At 43.4% G+C, this 20,811-nt stretch overlaps 1 protein-coding gene across 1 annotated transcript in view; it reads left to right on the top strand.

Annotated features, from left to right (window-relative positions):
• LOC311041073 (1-phosphatidylinositol 4,5-bisphosphate phosphodiesterase delta-4-like) overlaps positions 1-15,696 on the top strand; it is a gene marked incomplete at its 3' end in the record, with an annotated part of 41,626 nt that extends 25,930 nt beyond the window's left edge. The window contains exons 10-16 of the mRNA XM_084051511.1: positions 2,041-2,214; positions 10,755-10,911; positions 11,463-11,579; positions 12,696-12,916; positions 13,708-13,840; positions 14,113-14,262; positions 15,599-15,696. Of these exons, the coding sequence (XP_083907637.1) occupies positions 2,041-2,214; positions 10,755-10,911; positions 11,463-11,579; positions 12,696-12,916; positions 13,708-13,840; positions 14,113-14,262; positions 15,599-15,696 (1,050 nt within the window). The remainder of the gene's footprint in view (positions 1-2,040; positions 2,215-10,754; positions 10,912-11,462; positions 11,580-12,695; positions 12,917-13,707; positions 13,841-14,112; positions 14,263-15,598) is intronic.
• Positions 15,697-20,811: the final 5,115 nt, after the last annotated feature.

Raw genomic sequence — 20,811 nt, 5'->3', positions numbered from 1 at the left:
GCCTGCTCATTTCTTAGTGTCATCACTTCCAATTTCACTTGTTTAATCTATATCCTGATTGAGTTCTCTATCCTGATTGGATAAAATTGGAAATGAAACTGAAACGAAAATGTATTTTCTGTTTAATAAAGAGCTGGAGCGACAAGGAGACTCCTTTTACTGAACAAACACTCTATAGCAATGAGTACTATCAGAATATAGAGCTATTTAACTCTTATTTTCACCAAAGAAAATCACTTACCCTACCTTTAACTCAAATCAAAAATGAAAACACTTTGAATATTTTAGTTGTTTTAGAAATGGTGCATCTTCTATAAAGCGGGGCAACGCCCGTCGCAAGTTGATGATGTCATTTGTCCATGTGTGGGCCCTATAGAATTTATGGAATGCATGTGAAAATAAAACATATTTAAAATATTGTTTTGATGCTCATATTAACCTTAGGAAGTATTAAGTTGCTTTTCATTTTCTCATTCATTCCATAAATTCAATTCAAAGACAAATGACATCATCAACTTGCGACGGGCATTGTCCCGCTTGAGTGAAAGATGAACACACACACTCATAGACAGTTAGCCTCTTGCACATTTCATACGACAAGCGCATAGACCCAAATGTTGTCCAAATCATCATTCGTGCCGTATAAAAAGGGAGGGAGCACGGTACAGGACAGGTGCATATGGGGGGAACACCCCGGTCAACGAAGCATACTCTGGGGCCTTATAAGTAGTTAATGGACTCTTGTCTTCCGCCTGGCCGCTCAGCAGAGGGTCCCTGGGGGGTGTGTACTGGCAGAGCTAGAGCCCAGAGGACACCTTCACTTTCTCCCCACGGCCTGCCAGAGAGAGAAAGAAAGAGAGAAAGAAAGAGAGAGAGAGAGAGAGAGCCCCCTGGGTCATATGATCTGTGTGTGCAACGCATGCAACACTGCCGGCCTTGAATTATTGAACGACCACAATATTGTTCCATTCCTGCCGTGCCCAGAGAATATGACAGGCCTGCTGAACTTCCCCCGTGGGATAGAATGGGGAATATTTGGCGTAAGCTTTTAAAGATGCCTTAAGTGTCATTTTTTTGTATAAAAACAAAAAGTGTTTTGATAAAAGGTTAAAGCTCTGAATTCTGATAATACTCATTTCTTTAGGCCAGAGGTAGACAACCTGCAGCAATGGATAATATATGGCCGCGCTATGAGCTTGTAGATCTGTTATTTTTGAAAAATCTTTTTGTCAAAATCTTTGAATATATATATTTTTAAAGCGAACACTTGTAAAATATGTTGTATAGGCACTCGGTGTAGCGCTATGAGCTTGTAGATCTATAGTAAAGTGAAGTGTAAAATCATGGTTAGAGGTCAAATCTAAAATGACACAGATATGCATGCAACGCTGCCGGCCTTGAATTATTGAACAACCACAATATTGTTCCACTCCAGAGAATATGACAGGCCTGCTATGTCTCGTTGGGCACCGTGCCTGCATGGTCGCTTCAGGGTCTCCATTTCAATAAAGGGGAGATCAAGTTGATTCAAAGAGATATTCCCTATTGAACTTACACTTTCGAGCTACACGAGTGAGGGGTATAGACCAGTTTAGAAGTGACAGCTCAGCACAAATGTTGAATAACTAGAGAAAGTAGCAAATCTATAAGACGATATTTTTTCTTAAACTTTTTATTTATTTATTTATTTTTTCACCTAAAACAAGGACACCAGATTAAATTAAGAGATGTTACATAAAACCCCTGTCTTTGCACACAGCATAAGATATAGTTCATTTTCTGTACTTGCATTTTCATTTGTCACATCCTACTATAACATGATGAACAACACTGTCTGTTGGTCCATCTATCCCTCCGTCCATTCCTCTGTCCTCATCCGCATCCAAAATGTGTTAATATAGCGTCACAATCACTTTTAACCCCTTTTTGAGGAATCCCTGGCACAAAACACATATCATTTTGGGGGTCCTTGACATGAAAAGGTTTGAGAACCACTGGTCTAGTACCCAGCTTGACAAAACCCTCTATCGCCCCCTCCAGGAACTGAAGGGGAAGATCCTGCTGAAGGGGAAGAAGATCGGGGGTCTGGAGGAGAGCCTGACCGACTGGACGGCGGACGACTCTCTGACCACGGAGGTCAGCGACGAGGACGAGGGTCCCGACACCGACGACGACACCGTCCAGCGCGGTCCGAGTGTCCGCCGCAAGCCCAGGGACCCCAACAACTCCACCTCTCTGCACAGGCTGGTGAGTCTATATCCAATCCAATCCAATCCAATCCACTTTATTTATATAGCACATTTTAAAACTTGTTCAGTGTTAACAAAGTGCTGTACAAGAAAACCAAATACACTGTGAAAGCTAAAAACACAAGCAAAACACAGAAACAAAACATAAACAAAAGAAGCAAAATAAACAACAGAAAGAAACACATCACTGAAAAAATGACGCAGCCGCATCAACAGACAGTGAGACAAAACATAGACCACCGAACACTCAAACAGGGTCAAAGGCCAAAGCATAAAGGTGGGACTTAAGGCGAGATTTAAAAGTATCGATGGTGGGGGCCAGTTTAATATGAGAGGGGAGCGCATTCCATAAAATGGGGGCTGCTACCGAGAAGGCTCGGTCACCTCTGGTTTTCAATTTTGAATTAGGGACCTCGAGTTTCAACTGGCCCGCAGACCGTAGTGACCTAGGGGGGTTATACACCTCAAGGAGTTCAGATAGATACTGAGGTGCCAGGCCATTCAGTGATTTAAAAACAAACAATAAAATCTTAAAATCAATTCTGAAGCGAACTGGGAGCCAGTGAAGTGAAGCCAGAATTGGTGTAATGTGGTCACGCTTGCGGGTCCCCGTTAGGAGACGTGCCGCAGCATTTTGGACTAGCTGTAGTCGTGCAATGGAGCCTTTGTTTAAGCCAACATAAAGTGCATTACAGTAGTCCAGGCGTGTGGTGATAAAAGCATGAATGGCACGCTCAAAATCATTAAAAGAAAGTATAGACTTGATTCGAGCAAGCAGCCTTAGATGATAAAAGCTGGACCTTACCACAGCATTTATCTGTTTGTCAAGTTTGAGTGCATTGTCAAACTTGACACCGAGATTTGAGACAACGGATTTGACATAAGGCTGCAGGGAACCAAGGTCAGGGGGGACAACACCAGGACCACTAGGCCCAAAAACTATGACCTCTGTCTTGCTCTCGTTTACACTTAAAAAGTTTAGAGCCATCCAAGCCTTAATGTCGTTTAGACAGTCAAAAAGAGGTGTCAGGGAGCTGTTGCCATGCTTTTTTAAGGGCATATAGATCTGAGAATCATCAGCATAAAGGTGATAGGAGATGCCATGTTTCTTAAAGATTAGTCCCAGGGGGAGAAGATATAGGGAGAAAAGTATTGGCCCGAGGATCGAGCCCTGAGGGACTCCGGACGACAGGGGGGTGGAAGATGATACAAAATCTCCAAATTTAACTGAAAAGCATCTCTCAGATACATAGGATGAAAACCAATCTAACGCAGTGTCCCTGACACCAACACAATGCTCTAAACGGGACATTAGAGTTTTGTGATTCAAAGTATCAAAAGCAGAAGATAAGTCCAGCAGCAGCAGAATTTCAGAGTCACCAGAGTCAGTAGTCCTTAACACATCATTAAAAACCCTCAGCAATGCTGACTCAGTGCTATGAAACGCTTTAAAACCAGATTGAAAAATGTCAAAAATGCTGTGTACCTGCAGAAAAGACTGTATTGTGATAACACAGCTTTTTCAAGGATCTTTGAAATGAATGGGAGCTTAGAAATAGGTCTGTAGTTAGCTAGAACAGAGGTATCCAGGTTAGGTTTTTTAATCAATGATGCCACAACTGCTTTTCTAAAATAAACTGGTACAACACCTGAAGCTAGGCTGCTATTTATGATGTTATGGACCCTGGGCCCAATAGTGTCCCAGACCTCCTTAAAGAGGTGAGTGGGGATAGCATCTGTGGGACAGGATGAGGTTTTGAGTTGGATGACCATTTCACTGAGTTTTGCAAATGACACGGGGTTGAAATGGTTAAATACAGCAGTGCAGGTGACAGCCACAGAGGGGTCGAAGGCAGGGGGGGAGATGTGTGCTCGGATGGTAGTGACCTTGTCTACAAAATAGCTAAGAAATTTTTCACAGACCTCGAGAGACGCTTCCAAACAAGTGGGCTGGGGAGGATTTAGCAGCTGTTCAATCGTTTTAAAAAGAACACGTGGTTTATCGACATTTTTGGAAATTATATCAGAGAAGTGCCTTGACTTTTCAGTTTTGACAGTACTCTGATATTTTTTCCAACACTCTTTTAAAATGTCATGTGACACATGGAGCCTGTCCTTTCTCCACCTGCGCTCAGCTCTCCGGCACTCTCTCCTGGCAGCACGGGTGTTGTCGTTTAGCCAGGGCTCAGACCTAGGTCTGGGGCACATGTTTTTTAGCGGCGCAACAGTGTCCAGGATGCCGACACAAGTGGAGAGAAATGACGATGTGAGTTGCTCAGTGTCTAGAGCCTCAGTGAAACCATTTTCAGCCTGGGCAACAATAGCGAAGGCAGAAGAAAAAAGCGCGGCAATACCAGGTTTCAACACGCGACACTGGCGGGCAGGAGCGCATGATTTTAAAGTGTCACAGGGCAATACAAAATCAAAAATGACAGGAAAATGATCAGAGAGGACTGGGGCACAAACCTGTACATTCGAAATAGGCAAGCCGTAAGAAATGACAAGATCAAGCGTATGCCCGAGCTCGTGTGTCGGCTCAGTGACATGCTGAACGAGGTTAAAAGCATCAAGTACATCCAGGAAATCTTTAGCCAGTGGCTTAGAGATACAACAGACGTGCACGTTCAGATCTCCAACAATTAAGATTTGATCATACTTAATCAGAGCACCAGCCAAGAAATCGGATTGTATTCTGTATCTTATTGTATTTCGGTGGCCGATAGATAACCGCACATAGAACCGGGTCGGAGCGACGCAGCTCAAACAAACTCAATTCAAAAGAGGAGAATGACAGCGGTGGGCTTACAATAAAGACTATCTTTAAAAAGAGTTGCTATTCCTCCTGCACGACCTGTAGTCCTAGGAGAGTTTATGACAGTACAGTCAGGAGGTAGGAGTTCGGTGAAGGCAGCAGACTCACCCGGTTTCATCCATGTTTCCGTCACAAAGAGAATATCCAACGCGTGCGAGGAGAATAGATCATTCAGGATAAAGGTCTTATCCTTCACCGATCTTATGTTTAGCAACGCACATCTGGTTATGGCGGGGGTATCCGCCACACGAGCCGCCCGGCTCAACGGCTTGAGGTTGCCGTTTAACTCCACCAAAACGCCGGGGGCGAGGCAGAACAGGGCGCAATACTTTTACTTCTACTCCATTACATCTCAGAGGCAAATATTGTACTTTTACTCCACTACAATTATTTGAAAACTTTAGTTACAAGTTAGTTTGCAGACATAAGTTATGATATTACAAAACACACATTAACCACTTTAGCCTTATTTTATACAGTAGGCTATTTGAAAGCCTACTGGCAGTATGGACTTAAAAAAAACACTTTTATGTTTTTTTTAAGTGAATCACTTCCATCACTGTGATGACCACTGTGACCACACCGCCCACTTCACACTGGGTGTGATTTTTTTGTTTCAAAAGAAAAAAAGCCTGGGGTAACGTTACAGGAACTAGGACTAATCGATAGGAAAACAAGACATGACTCAGTCATGTATACCAGCATGCAAAGGACGCTACGCAGCGCGTATGCAGAGGTGTAAAGTAACTAAGTACATTTACTCAAGTACTTTACTCAAATTGTGTGCTATATATTACTCTGTGTCACGGCGATTTGAACCGACGATGTCCGATTAAGCCACTTTAGGCTGCAGTGATTATCACCAGGAGTAACTGGTCTGTCTTTGATGTTAATGAGCAGCTTGTATGAAAGGTGTATTGATTAATGACGTGTGAACCACTCTGGTTCCACCTGATTGGCCTACCCCCGCTGTCAATCACAAAACAATGAGCGAGGACGCTGATTGGCTCGGTTAGTTTTTAATTCCGCTAGAAACTCCCACAATGGGCAATCAGGCCAGAGTCACTCCTGAAATAAAATACAATTGAGATTTCTGGAGGGAGGGTTTACCAGGCTATGGGAAAGTATCCCCATTGGCTTAAAGGACAGCCAATGATCGAAAACATGTCGAGAATATGTTGAGAAATGACTAGTGCTGAGTCTCTTTGTAGACCCGCATTGCATGCTGGTAAAAAAAAAAGTCATTTTGGGGGTGAACTATCCCTTTAAGGAGGGGTCAAACTCAGAGGATGAATCCCCCCTCCCCCTCAGGGGTGAATAAATAAGCTTCATGATGGGTGAGCAGTAATAAGTAATTAAGTAGCACTTCAGTGTTTAGTAAATGAGGTGATTCTTTGCCTGCCATTAGCGCCGTTCAGATCAGGTGTCACGTTCCAGGAGTCCGTGCCCACAACCTTCTCCTGCAGCCCGGCCCGGTCCGCTGGCCCTCTGGCCCGCAGCCCCGCCCGGCCCGGTCCGCTGGCCCTCTGGTCCTCTGGTCCTCTGGCCCTCTGGCCCTCTGGCCCTCTGGTCCTCTGGCCCTCTGGCCCTCTGGCCCTCTGGTCCTCTGGTCCTCTGGTCCTCTGGCCCTCTGGCCCTCTGGCCCTCTGGCCCTCTGGTCCTCTGACCCTCTGACCCTCTGACCCTCTGACCCTCTGGCCCTCTGGCCCTCTGGTCCTCTGACCCTCTGACCCTCTGACCCTCTGACCCTCTGGCCCTCTGACCCTCTGACCCTCTGGCCCTCTGGCCCTCTGGCCCTCTGGTCCTCTGACCCTCTGACCCTCTGACCCTCTGGCCCTCTGGCCCACTGGTCCTCTGGTCCTCTCATGTGGCAGAAATACAGGACGACAGGCAGAAGACAGAGAGAGAGAGAAAAAAGGACGATCTGTCTGTCAGCCTCTCTATTACCATCCATGCCTGTCAGTTGTTCCCTCCATCTCTCTGTCTCTGTCTCTCTCTGTCTCTCTCTGTCTCTCTCTGTCTCTCTCTGTCTCTCTCTGTCTCTGTCTCTCTCTGTCTCTCTCTGTCTCTGTCTCTCTTTGTCTCTGTCTCTCTTTGTCTCTGTCTGTCTCTGTCTCTCTCTGTCTCTGTCTCTCTCTGTCTCTGTCTCTGTCTCTGTCTCTCTCTGTCTCTGTCTCTGTCTCTCTCTGTCTCTGTCTCTCTCTGTCTCTGTCTCTCTTTGTCTCTGTCTCTCTTTGTCTCTGTCTGTCTCTGTCTCTCTCTGTCTCTCTCTGTCTCTCTCTGTCTCTGTCTGTCTCTCTCTGTCTCTCTCTGTCTCTGTCTCTCTCTGTCTCTGTCTCTCTCTGTCTCTGTCTCTCTCTGTCTCTGTCTCTCTCTGTCTCTGTCTCTCTCTGTCTCTGTCTCTCTTTGTCTCTGTCTCTCTCTGTCTCTCTCTGTCTCTCTTTGTCTCTGTCTCTCTTTGTCTCTGTCTCTCTCTGTGTGTGTGTGTGTGTGTGTGTGTCTCTGTCTCTGTCTCTGTCTCTCTTTGTCTCTGTCTCTCTCTGTCTCTCTCTGTCTCTGTCTCTCTTTGTCTCTGTCTCTCTCTGTCTCTCTCTGTCTCTGTCTCTCTTTGTCTCTGTCTCTCTCTGTGTGTGTGTGTCTCTGTCTCTGTCTCTGTCTCTGTCTCTGTCTCTGTCTCTGTCTCTGTCTCTGTCTCTGGTCAAACAAAAAATGTGAGTCCGTTTTTCCACCACTCGTGCTCGTATGGCACACAGTAAACAGATCGGCTCATCTGACATCCACCGTGTCTGCTCGCCGATGGCCTTTCTGTCACCACCATGTATCTTTCATGAGGGGATGAGAGAGAAGACGACGGGCCTCATGCAAGAACCTTTTCCACTGGACAAAAAAGGTGACGGATTACCTGCCCCAGCCACTTTGGATGGCTCGCTACCAGACAGGTGTTCAAAACTCCCGAGACGAGCCCGTTAAGGCCGGACGGACGGACGGAACCGTTTTCCGTGTCGTTTGGCTCTGGCCGTCGACCTGCTGTGAATCTGAGAAGCGTCCGATCAAATGTGTGGTCGTCTTTTCGTTCCGTTTTCTGTTGCTTTCAGCAGAGCATATAACAAGCAGGGCTGTGAATCGTCAATCGTTTAAAAAAAAAACATTCAAAAACTCGATTCAACTCGAAATCTCTATTCAAAAACGTTGTTTTTTTTTCCAATTCAGCCCAGAACTTGCCACGTAGGCTTTTGGAAAATGAGAATCAACTCTGAATCGTCCAACATTAGAATCGCGATTCGAGTATGAATCGATTTTTTTCCCACACCCCAATACCAAGTTCCTCCATACAATCCCCCAGTAGCCTTAAAGGAGTAGTTCACCCAAAAACATTACTTATTTTCTATCAAGTACACACGCCATGAAGCCTTGAATTCATGGATTTTTTGTCGCATTCCTAAGCCAATAATTTGATGACCAGGTCATCGGTCAATAGGACTCTTTGAGACTCCCGGTCATCAAATTATTGGCTTAGGAATGCGACAAAAAACAAACAAAAAATCTGGGTGTGTAATTGATAGAACATAAGTCTTTTTTTTTGTGGTGAACTACTCCTTTAACTCCAATGTTATATAAATCTACCCAAAAAAAATGCAGAACTTGCTGCATAGCGACAGCGTCAACAACACGACGACATGCCGGAGCGTGTAAACGAAACAGCGGTGCCTGTTAGATGCATGATTATTCAGTAGGCACATGAGAAGGGCGTGAAACGCCACACTGCCTGCTGGGGCCGCACGTCAACACGGTCAGGAGAGGCCAGCCGGGCCGAGCCGGGCATCGGGTTTTCAAAGTGACGTGAGCTGGGCTCGGCCGTGCCCTTGGCCATGGGTTTAAGTGACTTTGGCCGTGGCTGTCTGGGAGGGGAGGGGAGGGGAGGGGTATGGAAAAGTCTTGTACGGGGCAGAGTGGAAAAAGTACTCACGTTTTTTATTTTACTTGAGTAGTTAAGTAATGTACTGCAATGGAGAAATACTCTGTTACAAGTGAAAGTGCCGGAATTCAAAATTTACTTGAGTGAAAGTACAAAAGTATTGGTGTCAAAATGTACTTAAAGTACCAGAAGTAAATGTACTCATTATGCAGAAGGTCCCATTTCACAAGTTTTCTAATGTGTGAAATGCATAAAAATCCTTTGAAAATAGCAGATCTATTTTAGCAGATCTATTCTAGCTTGTAGATCTGCTATTTTCAAATTGCCAAAGTATGTATACTGTATATAAGGTGGTTTTGTAATAATAATCAAAATCTACAAAGTAACTAGTAACTAAAGTGATCAAGTAATTGTGGCGGAGTAAAAGTACAATATTTGTCTCTGAGATGTAGTGGACTAGAAGTAAAAGTATTGAAAATCGGAAATACTCCAGCAAAGTAAAAGTACAGTACCTCAAAATTGTACTTGAGTAAATGTACTTAGTTACTTTCCACCACTGTTTATTGCAGCCTGATTGACTTTCATGAACCGAGAGGAACCCCATGAGGTTTTCCGTTGTTGCTCGCTGTCGGTGTTCTGGCCGGGGCCAGGGGCCAGGGGCCCGTACACCTCTGAGCGTTGGCAACCAGCCTGCTTTTAGGATTGGGTTAGAGTCTACAATACTTCCCATAACGTTGTGTCCGGGAGGACACACACACACACACACACACACACACACACACACACACACACACACACACACACACACACACACACACACACACACACACACATACACACACACACACACACATACACACACACACACACACACACACACACACAACATAGTGTCCAAGAGTGTAATCCACTCTGTGGACATAGCAGCTACAATGGCTTTGTTTTGACAAGATATTTCTCTCTCTCTCTCTCTCTCTCTCTCTCTCTCTCTCTCTCTCTCTCTCTCTCTCTCTCAAGCGTTAAACTCAAGCGTTAAAGGGATAGTTCACCCCTAAAATTACTTTTTTCCTATGGATTAGTCACTCCATGGAGACTTGAATTCATGGATTTTTGGTTTGTTTTTGTCGCATTCCTAAGCCAATAATTTGATGACCAAAATTGCAGATATACAAGCTCATAGCCGAGTGCCGTGCTATGAGCTTGTAGATCTGCTTTTTTTTTTCTTCTATCTTTTTGAATCTTTGAATATATTTTATGTTTTAAAGCGAACATTTTAAACTCCGATCTGTGCTTCTGGAACAAAATATGTTGAGATGGGGGTCCACGGCCAAACACATAACATTTTGGGGGTCTTTGACATCGATTGATTGATTGAATATTTTATTAGGCAGAAATGTAAAACAGAACACGTACAGTTAAAAACACTTTGTCTAAAAGGTCCGTCCAAAAAAGGTCTTGTTTCCATTGAGGTCCTTGGTATTCAATTCATAAACATATATAGTAGCACCAAACAGTTCAATATCATCACAATAACACAGAAATAATGTCGGAAAAAACTATGGGGGGGGGGGGGGGGTGAGAGTCAAAGGAAGGGTGGGGGCATGGGGATATGGACACGTTTGAGAACCACTGACAAGGAAACATAAGCTTTTTAAAAAAAACTGTTAGGACACGTGTAGAATCAGCCAAATTGAAGAAACGTTCACGATAAAAAAAAAAAAAAAGACAAAGAAATGTTAAAATGACACAGATGCGTGTCTCTCCCTCTCTGCAGCAGAAGTCCAAGCAGGGCCTGGCCAAGGAGCTGTCGGACTGCGTGGTCTACTGCAAGAGCGTCCACTTCAGCAGCTTCAAGCACTCGCGCATCCACAACAAGTTCTACGAGATCTGCTCCTTCACCGAGTACAAGGCCCGCAAGCACCTCAAAGAGGCTGGTGGGTTCTCCTTATGACGACGTCACTCTGTTTGTCGTCTCTCTGGTTCTTTCTCTCTCTCTCTGCTGCGTTAACATCAGAACAGATGGTGGTTTAATTAACCCATTAAGACCTGGGACGCATCGGTGTCATTTCTTTGATTTGAGCTAAAAAAGCTTTGTTTTACACTTTGGCTATTCAAAAATAGCAGATATACAAGCTCGTAGCGCGGCACCGAGTGCCGCGCTACGAGCTTGTAGATCTGCTATTTTTGAAAAATCGTGGAAACTGTGTTCAAATCTTTGAATATTGTTTTAAAGCGAACATTTTTAACTCAAATCTCTGCTTCTGGGGGGTCCCTGGAACAACATATTTTGAGATGGGGGTCGGCGGTCAAATTCATATCATTTTGGGGGTCCTTGACATGAAAAAGTTTGAGCTCCACTGATATAGAAATATCGTTTTTTTTGTCAGTACAATGGCACCAAACAGTCCAGACAAAAAACAGTTTATTCAAAACATGTTATCATGTTCCGGTTTATGAAGCGTGCAATGCCTCCTCTGTCCCCCAGGGGCAGAGTTTGTGCACCACAACTGTCGGAAGCTGACCAGGGTTTACCCCAGTGGCTTCCGCACTGACTCCTCCAACTTCAACCCTCAGGAGCTGTGGAACACCGGCTGCCAAATCGGTGAGTGCACCTCCTCCTGCCAAGAAGAACCCCATAGATAGAGTCCAGTGCATCTCCATCCTAGAAGAACCCCATAGATAGAGTCCAGTGCATCTCCAGCCTAGAAGAACCCCATAGATAGAGTCCAGTGCATCTCCAGCCTAGAAGTACCCCATAGATAGAAGAGTCCAGTGTATCTCAACCTGGGATTGTGAAGTCTGATTCATGTCCCGAAAATAGCAGCTTCTGCAAGCTCGAGCTTGTAGATTTGCAGCATGCTCCTTTAGAAAAATAAAAATCTCAGATTTTAAAGGATAAGTCCGGTTTGTTTTTTTATCTCCGGCAGGCTTTAGGCAAGCGGGGAGATTACTGTATGTTTTTGCCTCGAATGTGTGTGTGTGTGTGTGTCTGTTAGTGTGTTTGTTTGTTTGTTTGGGGCTAATCTCGCCAATCAGGGCCATATTTCTTGTGCCCACTGGCAGTAGGCCAAGGGAATTACTTCTTGAATTAATTTGGCATATTGTGCATTTTTGGCGAAATATTTAAATTTGTATTTATAATGGAAGTCAACAACGGTTGGATCAGGCTGAAACCCTGCCCAGACATGGAGTCAAACTTCATCGATTCGTCATAGATCGACACACTGACATAAATGGTAAATGGTGCAATTACTTTATCCAAAGCGCTTTACATAGATTGTGCATTACATTCACCCATACACACACACATTCATACACTGATGGCGGAGGAAACCATGCAAGGCACCAACCTGCTCATCGGGAGCAATTAGGGGTTCAGTGTCTTGCTCAAGGACACTTCGACACTAACTCTGGGGGAGCGCCCCAGCCCGGGATCAAACTGGGAACCTTGAGGTTTCCACTTCACTCTACCCGGCCCACTCTTCCCTTGAGCCACTGCCACCCCTAATAGACATAATAGAGGAGTTCGACCCGGCCTGGCGGAGAAATGCATTGCACTGAGCACACCTGTCTAGTTTGTTTCCATTTCAAACCAAGCCTAAGACAAACGCCACGTTGATGATGATATCTGATCCGTTTTGTTTTTTTCTTCCTGTTTCTTTCATCTATCTCGTTCCACCTTTCTTGTTGACCTCCTGGCCTTGTGTTGCTCCCGTAGTTGCGCTGAACTTCCAGACGGCCGGAGACGGCATGGACCTGAACGACGGCCTGTTCAGTCAGAACGGCCGCTGTGGCTACGTCCTGAAGCCCGACTTCATGAGGCAGGGGGCCGAGGCCGTGAAGCCCGACCCCATGAGGCAGCAGGGGGCCGAGAGGAGGTTCGACCCCGAGGTGGCCCAGAACCGGGACGGATACCGGCCCCTCACTCTCGACATTCAGGTAAACTTTAATGTGACTTTTAGGCAAAACAGAATTGGCCCATAAGTCTGGAGTAAGACCGCTTTACTCCAGGAGGTTTATAATTGTCTAAGTCAAAACACAAATTGGCCTAAGTCATTTAAAGGGATAGTTTACCCCCGAAATGACTTTTTTTCTATCCATTAGTCACCCCATGGAGACTTGAATTCATGGATATTATTTAGTTCTTGTCTCATTCCTAAGCCAATAATGTGATGACCAGCGGACCGGTAGGCAGCGGTTCTGGTAGGAGATACAAAGGAGACTCTTTTGTGTGTCCTACCGGTACCGCTGCCGGTCATCAAATTATTGGCTTAGGAATGAGACAAAAACTAGAAAATATCCATGAATTCAAGTCACAAGCTTGAGCGTGTATATCTGCTATTTTTGAGAGCCACTGTTCTAAATTGTTGCTATATCATTTTAACTCAAATCTAAAATGATGCTTTCACGGTTTTAAGACGTTTTAACAAGGGGCGCTGATGCAGAAAAGGTTTTGGGAACTGCTGATCAATTCTCTGTAATCCGTTCACAAAGACGGTTTCCTCTGATAAAGCAGGAGTGTGTGTGTGTGTGTGTGTGTGTGTGTGTGTGTGTGTGTGTGTGTGTGTGTGTGTGTGTGTGTGTGTGTGTGTGTGTGTGTGTGTGTGTGTGTGTGTGTGTGTGTGTGTGTGTGTGTGTGTGTGTGTGTGTGTGTGTGTGTGTGCGTGCGTGCGTGCGTGCGTGCGTGCGGGGTGTGGTGTGGTGTGGTGTGCGTGTGTTTTCTTTCCAAGGTGATAAGCGGGCAGCAGCTGCCGAAGGTGAACATTAAGGAGGACTCCATCGTGGACCCGCTGGTCAGAGTGGAGATCCATGGAGTCCCTATGGACCAGGCCAAGCAGGAGACCAGATACGTGGAGAACAACGGTACCTGGAGAGACCATCCTGTGGTCACTTACACACACACATAGTATAATAAATAAAGACCAGGCCTGTGGTCACTTACAGCCACGCATAGTACATACAGTGGTGGAAAAGTACTCACATTGATTACTTAACTAAAAGTATCAATACGCAAATTAATAGTGTGGCACATACACATATGACTCTTTACTGTCTCTGCAACACTACACCTACAACCAGTTAATACTGAAAATCGATTCTTATTTGCTTGACATTGTGGCCGTCATTTTCCCCAGGATTCAACCCTGTGTGGTACGACACGCTCCGCTTCACCATCCACACTCCAGAGCTGGCCCTGGTGCGCTTCGTGGTGGAGGACTACGACAAGACGTCCAAGAACGACTTCGTGGGCCAGTACACGCTGCCTTTCAGCTGCATTCAGCAAGGTGAGGGCGAAGTTGACCGATCCGGATTAATGGACTTTGACATTAAAGTCCACGGACTATCACAGCACTTTTTTTAGCCTAATTATTCAGAAAACCCCAGACTACAGGAAATCCACTGAATGTTCAAAGTTCTATTTGTTTTTTTCGGGTGTATTTGAGGTCAGAAAACTAAAATAAATAAACAGTCATAGCACTATCATCAGTGTTGTGTTTTTCTCAGACATTTAATCACTTGAACCCTCAATATTTAGTAAACTTGACCTTTGGCTCTGTTCTTGATCTGCTTTTCCCCTTCACACCAAATCTCTTCCCCAAAAATAGCAGTGCTGCAAGCTTGTAGATCTGCATTTATTTGGCAAATGTTTCTCCCAGAATAGGGATACTAGGGTTCAAGTAGTTAATTTGTAGTAGTGAAGATTTGGCGGACCCCCTGTAGAAACTCTGAGGACCCCCCTAGGGGCCCCGGACCCCCCGTTGAAGGCCCATGGTTTAAAAATAATAGAAATATAAAAGAATGATAGATCACTCTTAAATTTTACACTCCATCCCCCTTTCTTGGTGCTCAGTCAAACGGCAAAGCACAGTGGTTCAGTTTAAAAAAAAAGGAGGGCTCTTGTTGCAACCTAATGTTCTGTGCACAAATTGTATTTGAAACAAATTTTCGAGGCCATCTATATGGACAATGAAACTGTATTTAGAAAACTATGCTTTTAGTGTGTGTGAGTATCTAGTGTTTATGATGTGCAGACCTTTTTCATTCAAAGTCCAATATGTAACATGTCCAATAGAATAGGCAACATTCAGCCACTAGATGTCACCCTTTTACAAAACCTCTGTTGTACAATGAGGTTTTTTGTATCCCCATCACCTTTATGACAGCCATGCGCTTCTTACGCGTTACAAGCAGCCGTCAGAAATAAACAAAACATTAATTCACGGTCCTATCTATCAATTGACAGTGACAACATTCTTAAAATGATTATTTCACAGATTTTCTGACAAGCAAAACTTTCATTCCGTGCGTTTTTAAAAGCTCCATGGAAGTGCTATTATTTCTTTTTTTGTATTGTTTTTTTTTTTCATAATATTGTTATCCACCTCCTTCAGTTCAATGGTCCCCAGCTAAAGTAGTTAACATAGTATCACAATCATTTTAACCTCTTTAGCCATTTATACGTTATTCTCTTCTGGGGGAATCACTGGCACAGAAAATTTTCAGATGGGGGTTCACGCCCAAATATATATCATTTTGGGGGTCCTTGGCACGAAAACGTTAGAGCACTATGCTGCTTTAATTAGCCTAACGATGTTTCCCCTTGTCGCTTTCTGTTCTCAGGTTATCGTCACATTCATCTCCTCTCCAAGGATGGCACCAGCATCGCTCCTTCCTCCATATTCGTGCATATTAAAATCACTGACCTGCAACAGAGCTAGCCAGCCCACCATCAAGCACCTCCCCATGCACCTCCCCATGCACCTCCCCTATGCACCTCCTCTATGCACCTCCCCATGCCTTCTGCACATGAAGTAAAAAACAAAAAAAACATCCCAGTGGAATGTTCTGTAACCATGGAACGTAGTTAGGACTGAGCGATGTGACCAATATCACCATTATTTCAAACCTTTACCTTGATTACCATTAATGAACGGTTATAAGAAACATCTAAGTAGAACTTGCAGATCTACAAGCGCACAATGCGTCACAATGTGACGAGCTGTGAGCTTGTAGATCGGCTATTTTTGTATACAGCGTTAAGTGGTTAATCAGACAAGTCAATTTAGTCGATACAAAAAAGGCTATAAGAAAACATGCTTCTCGGTTATTCCATTAACCTGCACGATGCAGGATTAAGTCGGATTGCTTCTAAATGTTTCGACATGTTTTCGGTCAGTTTCCCAGCCCTAGAATGTAGAATAAGATGAAGAAACAGAGCATGTACGTATATATATATTCACAGACACACTTCCTCAAAATAGTATTCACTCTTGGTAGAAGAGGGGAGAGAATCCAAAGCCAAATGTTTGTTTGTGTAGTTTAGGGAGTGTGATAGCATAATTTGAGTGCTTTTCTTTGTCGTCAACCATTGTGTACGCAAACCTGAGTCGTTGGCATATGGCGACACATTACATACATACTGTAAACCTGTGTGCTGCTTGACATTACTTGAACGTCGCTGCTCATGTTAAGTTGTAGTTTCTCCTCCTGCTGGTGTAAAGTTTGTGTTACTTAAAGATGTGCCACCGATTTATGTAGATCAGGCTATATATAATCCTATCAGTATTTTACATAAACGCAGCATAGCACATTATGGACAGCTGTTCAAAGCTTGGACTATACACCCTGAAACCTGGAGAAGGATTGTTCCTTTAGCTACAGGACGCACTGTCATTGTCACTAGTTCTCTGAGTAAAGATCCCATCTGCTAGTGCTATGGTTCTCAACCCTTATAGGCCGCGACCCCCCGCTCCCTGCAAAAAAAAACGTTTTTGAACTGGGGACCCCCCAAAATAATCATATTTTAACTGGGGACCCCCCACCCTGATAAGCACTTGGAATTGTACGAGTTGAGGCATTACATTTTGTTTGAGTTCCATGGATAAATACTATGAAAACAGCTGATCTACAAGCTCACAACGCCTCGCGTTCTGAGGCGTTGTGAGCTTGTAGTTCAGCTATTTAAAAAAAATGTTCGACTCTTTCTTTGGGGGGTTCCCCTTTAGGCTAGTGGATAATGATGTTTGGCTTTCTCGGGTTCCAATCCCGTGGCGTTACATTGGTACCGCGACCCGGATCGGGTTACCCGGCGGTGGGTTCGGTCAAAGGGGGGGGGTGTGTACAGCCTCTGCCTGATGACCACAAAGCCTAATATCTCTGCCCAGGCCAGGAGAGACGCCCCCTTCATGGTGCGTTCACATGGGCAGATTAACCAAGACCTGGAACTGTGTCGTTTTTAGATTTGAGCTAAAAAGCATTATTTTACATCTTGGGCTATTAAAAAATAGCAGATATACAAGCTCATAGCGCGGCACCGAGTGCCGCGCTACGAGCTTGTAGATCTGCTATTTTTGAAAAATCATGAAAATGTGTGCAAATCTTTGAATATATATATATTTTTAAAGTGAACATTTTTAACTCAAATCATTGCTTCTGGGGAACAAAATATTTTGATGGGGGTCCACGGCCAAATACATATAATTTTGGGGGTCCTTGACATGAAAAAGATTGAGCACCACTGATATAGAAACATGCAACATGTAGAATCGGCTTCAGGTCTTAATGGGTTAAAAGATACAGGCAAAGATACAAAAACACACCGTATCTTTGTCGTTGTGTTGCTTTGTATCTGTGATGCTCAACGTGGTCGCTGACATCATCAAACGTGCGGACATCGGAGCTACAGTTGTATCTTTGTATCTGGAAGTTGAACCCAGCTCAACTTGAATGTGTAGCTGTATCTTTGTCGCTATAGAGCTACAGCTACAAACGTGGGATGTATCTTTATGTCACTGGTTTCCATTGAAAATGAATGGTAGTATGTATCTTTTTATCTGCCCGTGTGAACGCACCATTAGACTAGTGGAGAAGATGTTTGGCTTTCAGTGTCATTCTCCCGCGCGAGACACCCGGGGTTCGAATCCCGGGGCGTTAATACCCTAATAGAGAACGGCACAGTTAATCTTGTTTTACGCTATATATGGTTTTTGTTTATGTATAGTCTGTAAATATTCCCTGTTTGTGTAAAAGGCATCGTCTATTTTTGTACATTCTGTTAACGCGTTCATATTGTGTATAGCATGTGGTAATAAGCTCATCAAACTGTAGCACAGAACTGTGTTTTATATATTCTCGTAGAGGACCTCATATTCATTTGCCACCACCGTTTTCAAATAAATGTGATTTTCATTTAACGTTTGGAGCTTTTCTTTTGCCAGAAGTAGGCTATAGTGGTCCAGTTTGGGTAGGAATACATTGATGTGAGGAATGTGTCACAGAATCTTTATCTATTTAGGAATTCAGGCCTTTAGCAGACACTCTTAACTACTTAAACGGATAGTTCACCCATTTTTTTCCTTCTTTCTATGGATGAGTCACCCCATGGAGACTTGAATTCATGGATATCATTCCTAAGCAAATAATTTGATGACCAGCGGACCCGGTAGGCAGCGGTTCCGGTAGGAGAGACAAAGGAGACTCTTTGTGTCTCCTACCGTAACCGCTGCCGGTCATCAAATTATTGGTTTAGGAATGAGACAAAAACATCCATGAAGTCTCCATGTGGTGACTAATCCATAGGATTTAAATCTTTAACCCCAGCATCCGTAAAGTGGGGAAGGTTTTTGCAGAAAATCGCAGATCAACAAGCTCAGGGGAGCTTGTCGATCTGCTATTTTCTGTGAAAACTTTCTCCACAATAACAGAAAACAGAAAAGACACTATAGAGCTCTGAGGGACTCCACTCAACCATAAGGGGTTTAAGTGGTTATCCAGAGACTTACAGTAAGCAAGGTACACACATACATCAAATGCATAGAGACAGTGTAGTGACTCAGCAAACTATAGGATCACAGGTAAAACAAGAGCCTAGCATCAGTCTAAACAATATACTATCAGAATAATCTGCACATTGAAACTATAGGATACCAGGTAAACAATGAACCTAAATAATATCAGACATGTAAATTCACATACTCCTAGGTGTACGAGCAATGACATTTAACAACATACATAATATAAGAAGATTAAAAAAAAGGTACAAAATAAAAGTTATGAATACAATACGAAAAGTGTGGTTGAGTAGCCATATAATTGGGACCCTGTTGAACCAAATGCCTGCTAAATCCTAACAGTTCTGAAGAAAACATATGTTGCTATATCAAAAACAGTATATATTCAAAAATAGTAAAAGTAGCAGATCTACAAGCTCTAAACGCGTCGCTTCGCGCCGCGTTTCGAGCTTGTAGATCTGCTACTTTTGACGCTTTTGTGTGACGCTGTATGATCAAGTAGGACATTAATTTACGAAAGAACTAGAAAATGGAGATAAGAGGTTTCTGCCCGACAACAACGATATATAGCTCAAATCTAAAATGACACAGATACTTTCCTAGTTTTAATGGGTTAAGACGGCTGCTGGTCTTACCACTAGGATCCCAGTAGTAATAGTTGGCCTAAATTCTACCATATTCAACCAATTAATTTAACCACGCAAAACAAATTTAAGAGCAGATTCTTACTGGTAAACGTGACCTAGCAACCAGGCAAGGCCTCTTACCAACATTGGATATATTATGAGTAGCCTACATACAATTCAGAATGGCCCCTTGCCTTATATCATTGATGACAAGGTATTATATAAGGATAGGGTATACAGTAGGCCTAATAATGCAGCGAAAAAGAGAAGAATACGGACACAAGATACCAAATATATAGCCACAGAATATACTTTCATGCAGTATAAGGAAGAATAAGTTATCATACAAAGTGCAAATAGCAGTCAGTATCATGTGGTGAACTGTTAATGTCTACATTAATGTATGTGCTTCATTGGTGTGTGAGCAGGTGTTTAAAGGTTAAAGACATTACCTGGCAGTTAGGTCTTTCAGATATATGATATGATATTCCACTCCATTCCATATAGTACTATATTATGATATTACATGATATAATAGACAGACCCCGCTCCCATGGGAACACAGACTATGCACACACACTGCACACAAAATAAAAGAAGGCTAGCCACTGTCAATGGAATACAAAAACCCTAAGGCCTACTATTGAGTTTCCCGCTCTATCTGTACAGAGTAGATCTCTAGACCTACTGCACATATATTAAGCGTCTTTTAAATCTGAGGTTGTTTTTGTATAGCCTACTTTTTAAATAGTTTTGCGAAAAAATGCTGCTAATCGTCCCAAAGTGACTGCTAGTTATGACTATAATATTCCAGGGGGTCCCCACCAAAAGCAGTTAACCCATTGAGGCCTGATGGTTGCGATTCTGCAAAATGTCTTTTGCTTTTCTGAAAAACGTATGTTTCTATATCAGTGGTTTTCAAACTTTTTTCATGTCAAGGACCCCCAAATTTATATGTATTTGGCCGCGGACCCCCATCTCAAAATATTTTGTTCCAGGGACCCCCGCCAGAAGCAAAGATTTGAAAATGTTCGCTTTTAAAGGAAAATATATATATATATATATTCAAAGATTTGCACACATTTTCACGATTTTTCAAAAATTCAAATGTTTTTGAATAGCCAAAGTGTAAAATAATGCTTTTTTTTTAGCTCAAATTAAAAAAAATGCTAATTGTCCCAAAGTGCTATTTGTTTCATAAAGCTTTATACCCGGTATAGCCTATAAGCCTATACAACATGTATATAATGACACAGAATGTGACACATAGCTCTGTTTAACACAATGCTGAACCCCCTCCAACTGTACACACTTTCCCCATTTTCTTAAACTGTTTTAAATCATATTTTGACACTTGCTTTGGCAATGTAAACATATGTTTTCTCATGCCAATAAAGCTCAATTGAATTGAATTGAA

Source organism: Gymnoscopelus microlampas, assembly GCF_963454915.1.
Source record: "Gymnoscopelus microlampas genome assembly, chromosome: 24".
Classification (NCBI taxonomy): domain Eukaryota; kingdom Metazoa; phylum Chordata; class Actinopteri; order Myctophiformes; family Myctophidae; genus Gymnoscopelus; species Gymnoscopelus microlampas.
Note: the sequence above shows the minus strand (reverse complement) of the source record. Positions and strands in the feature narration are given on the sequence as shown.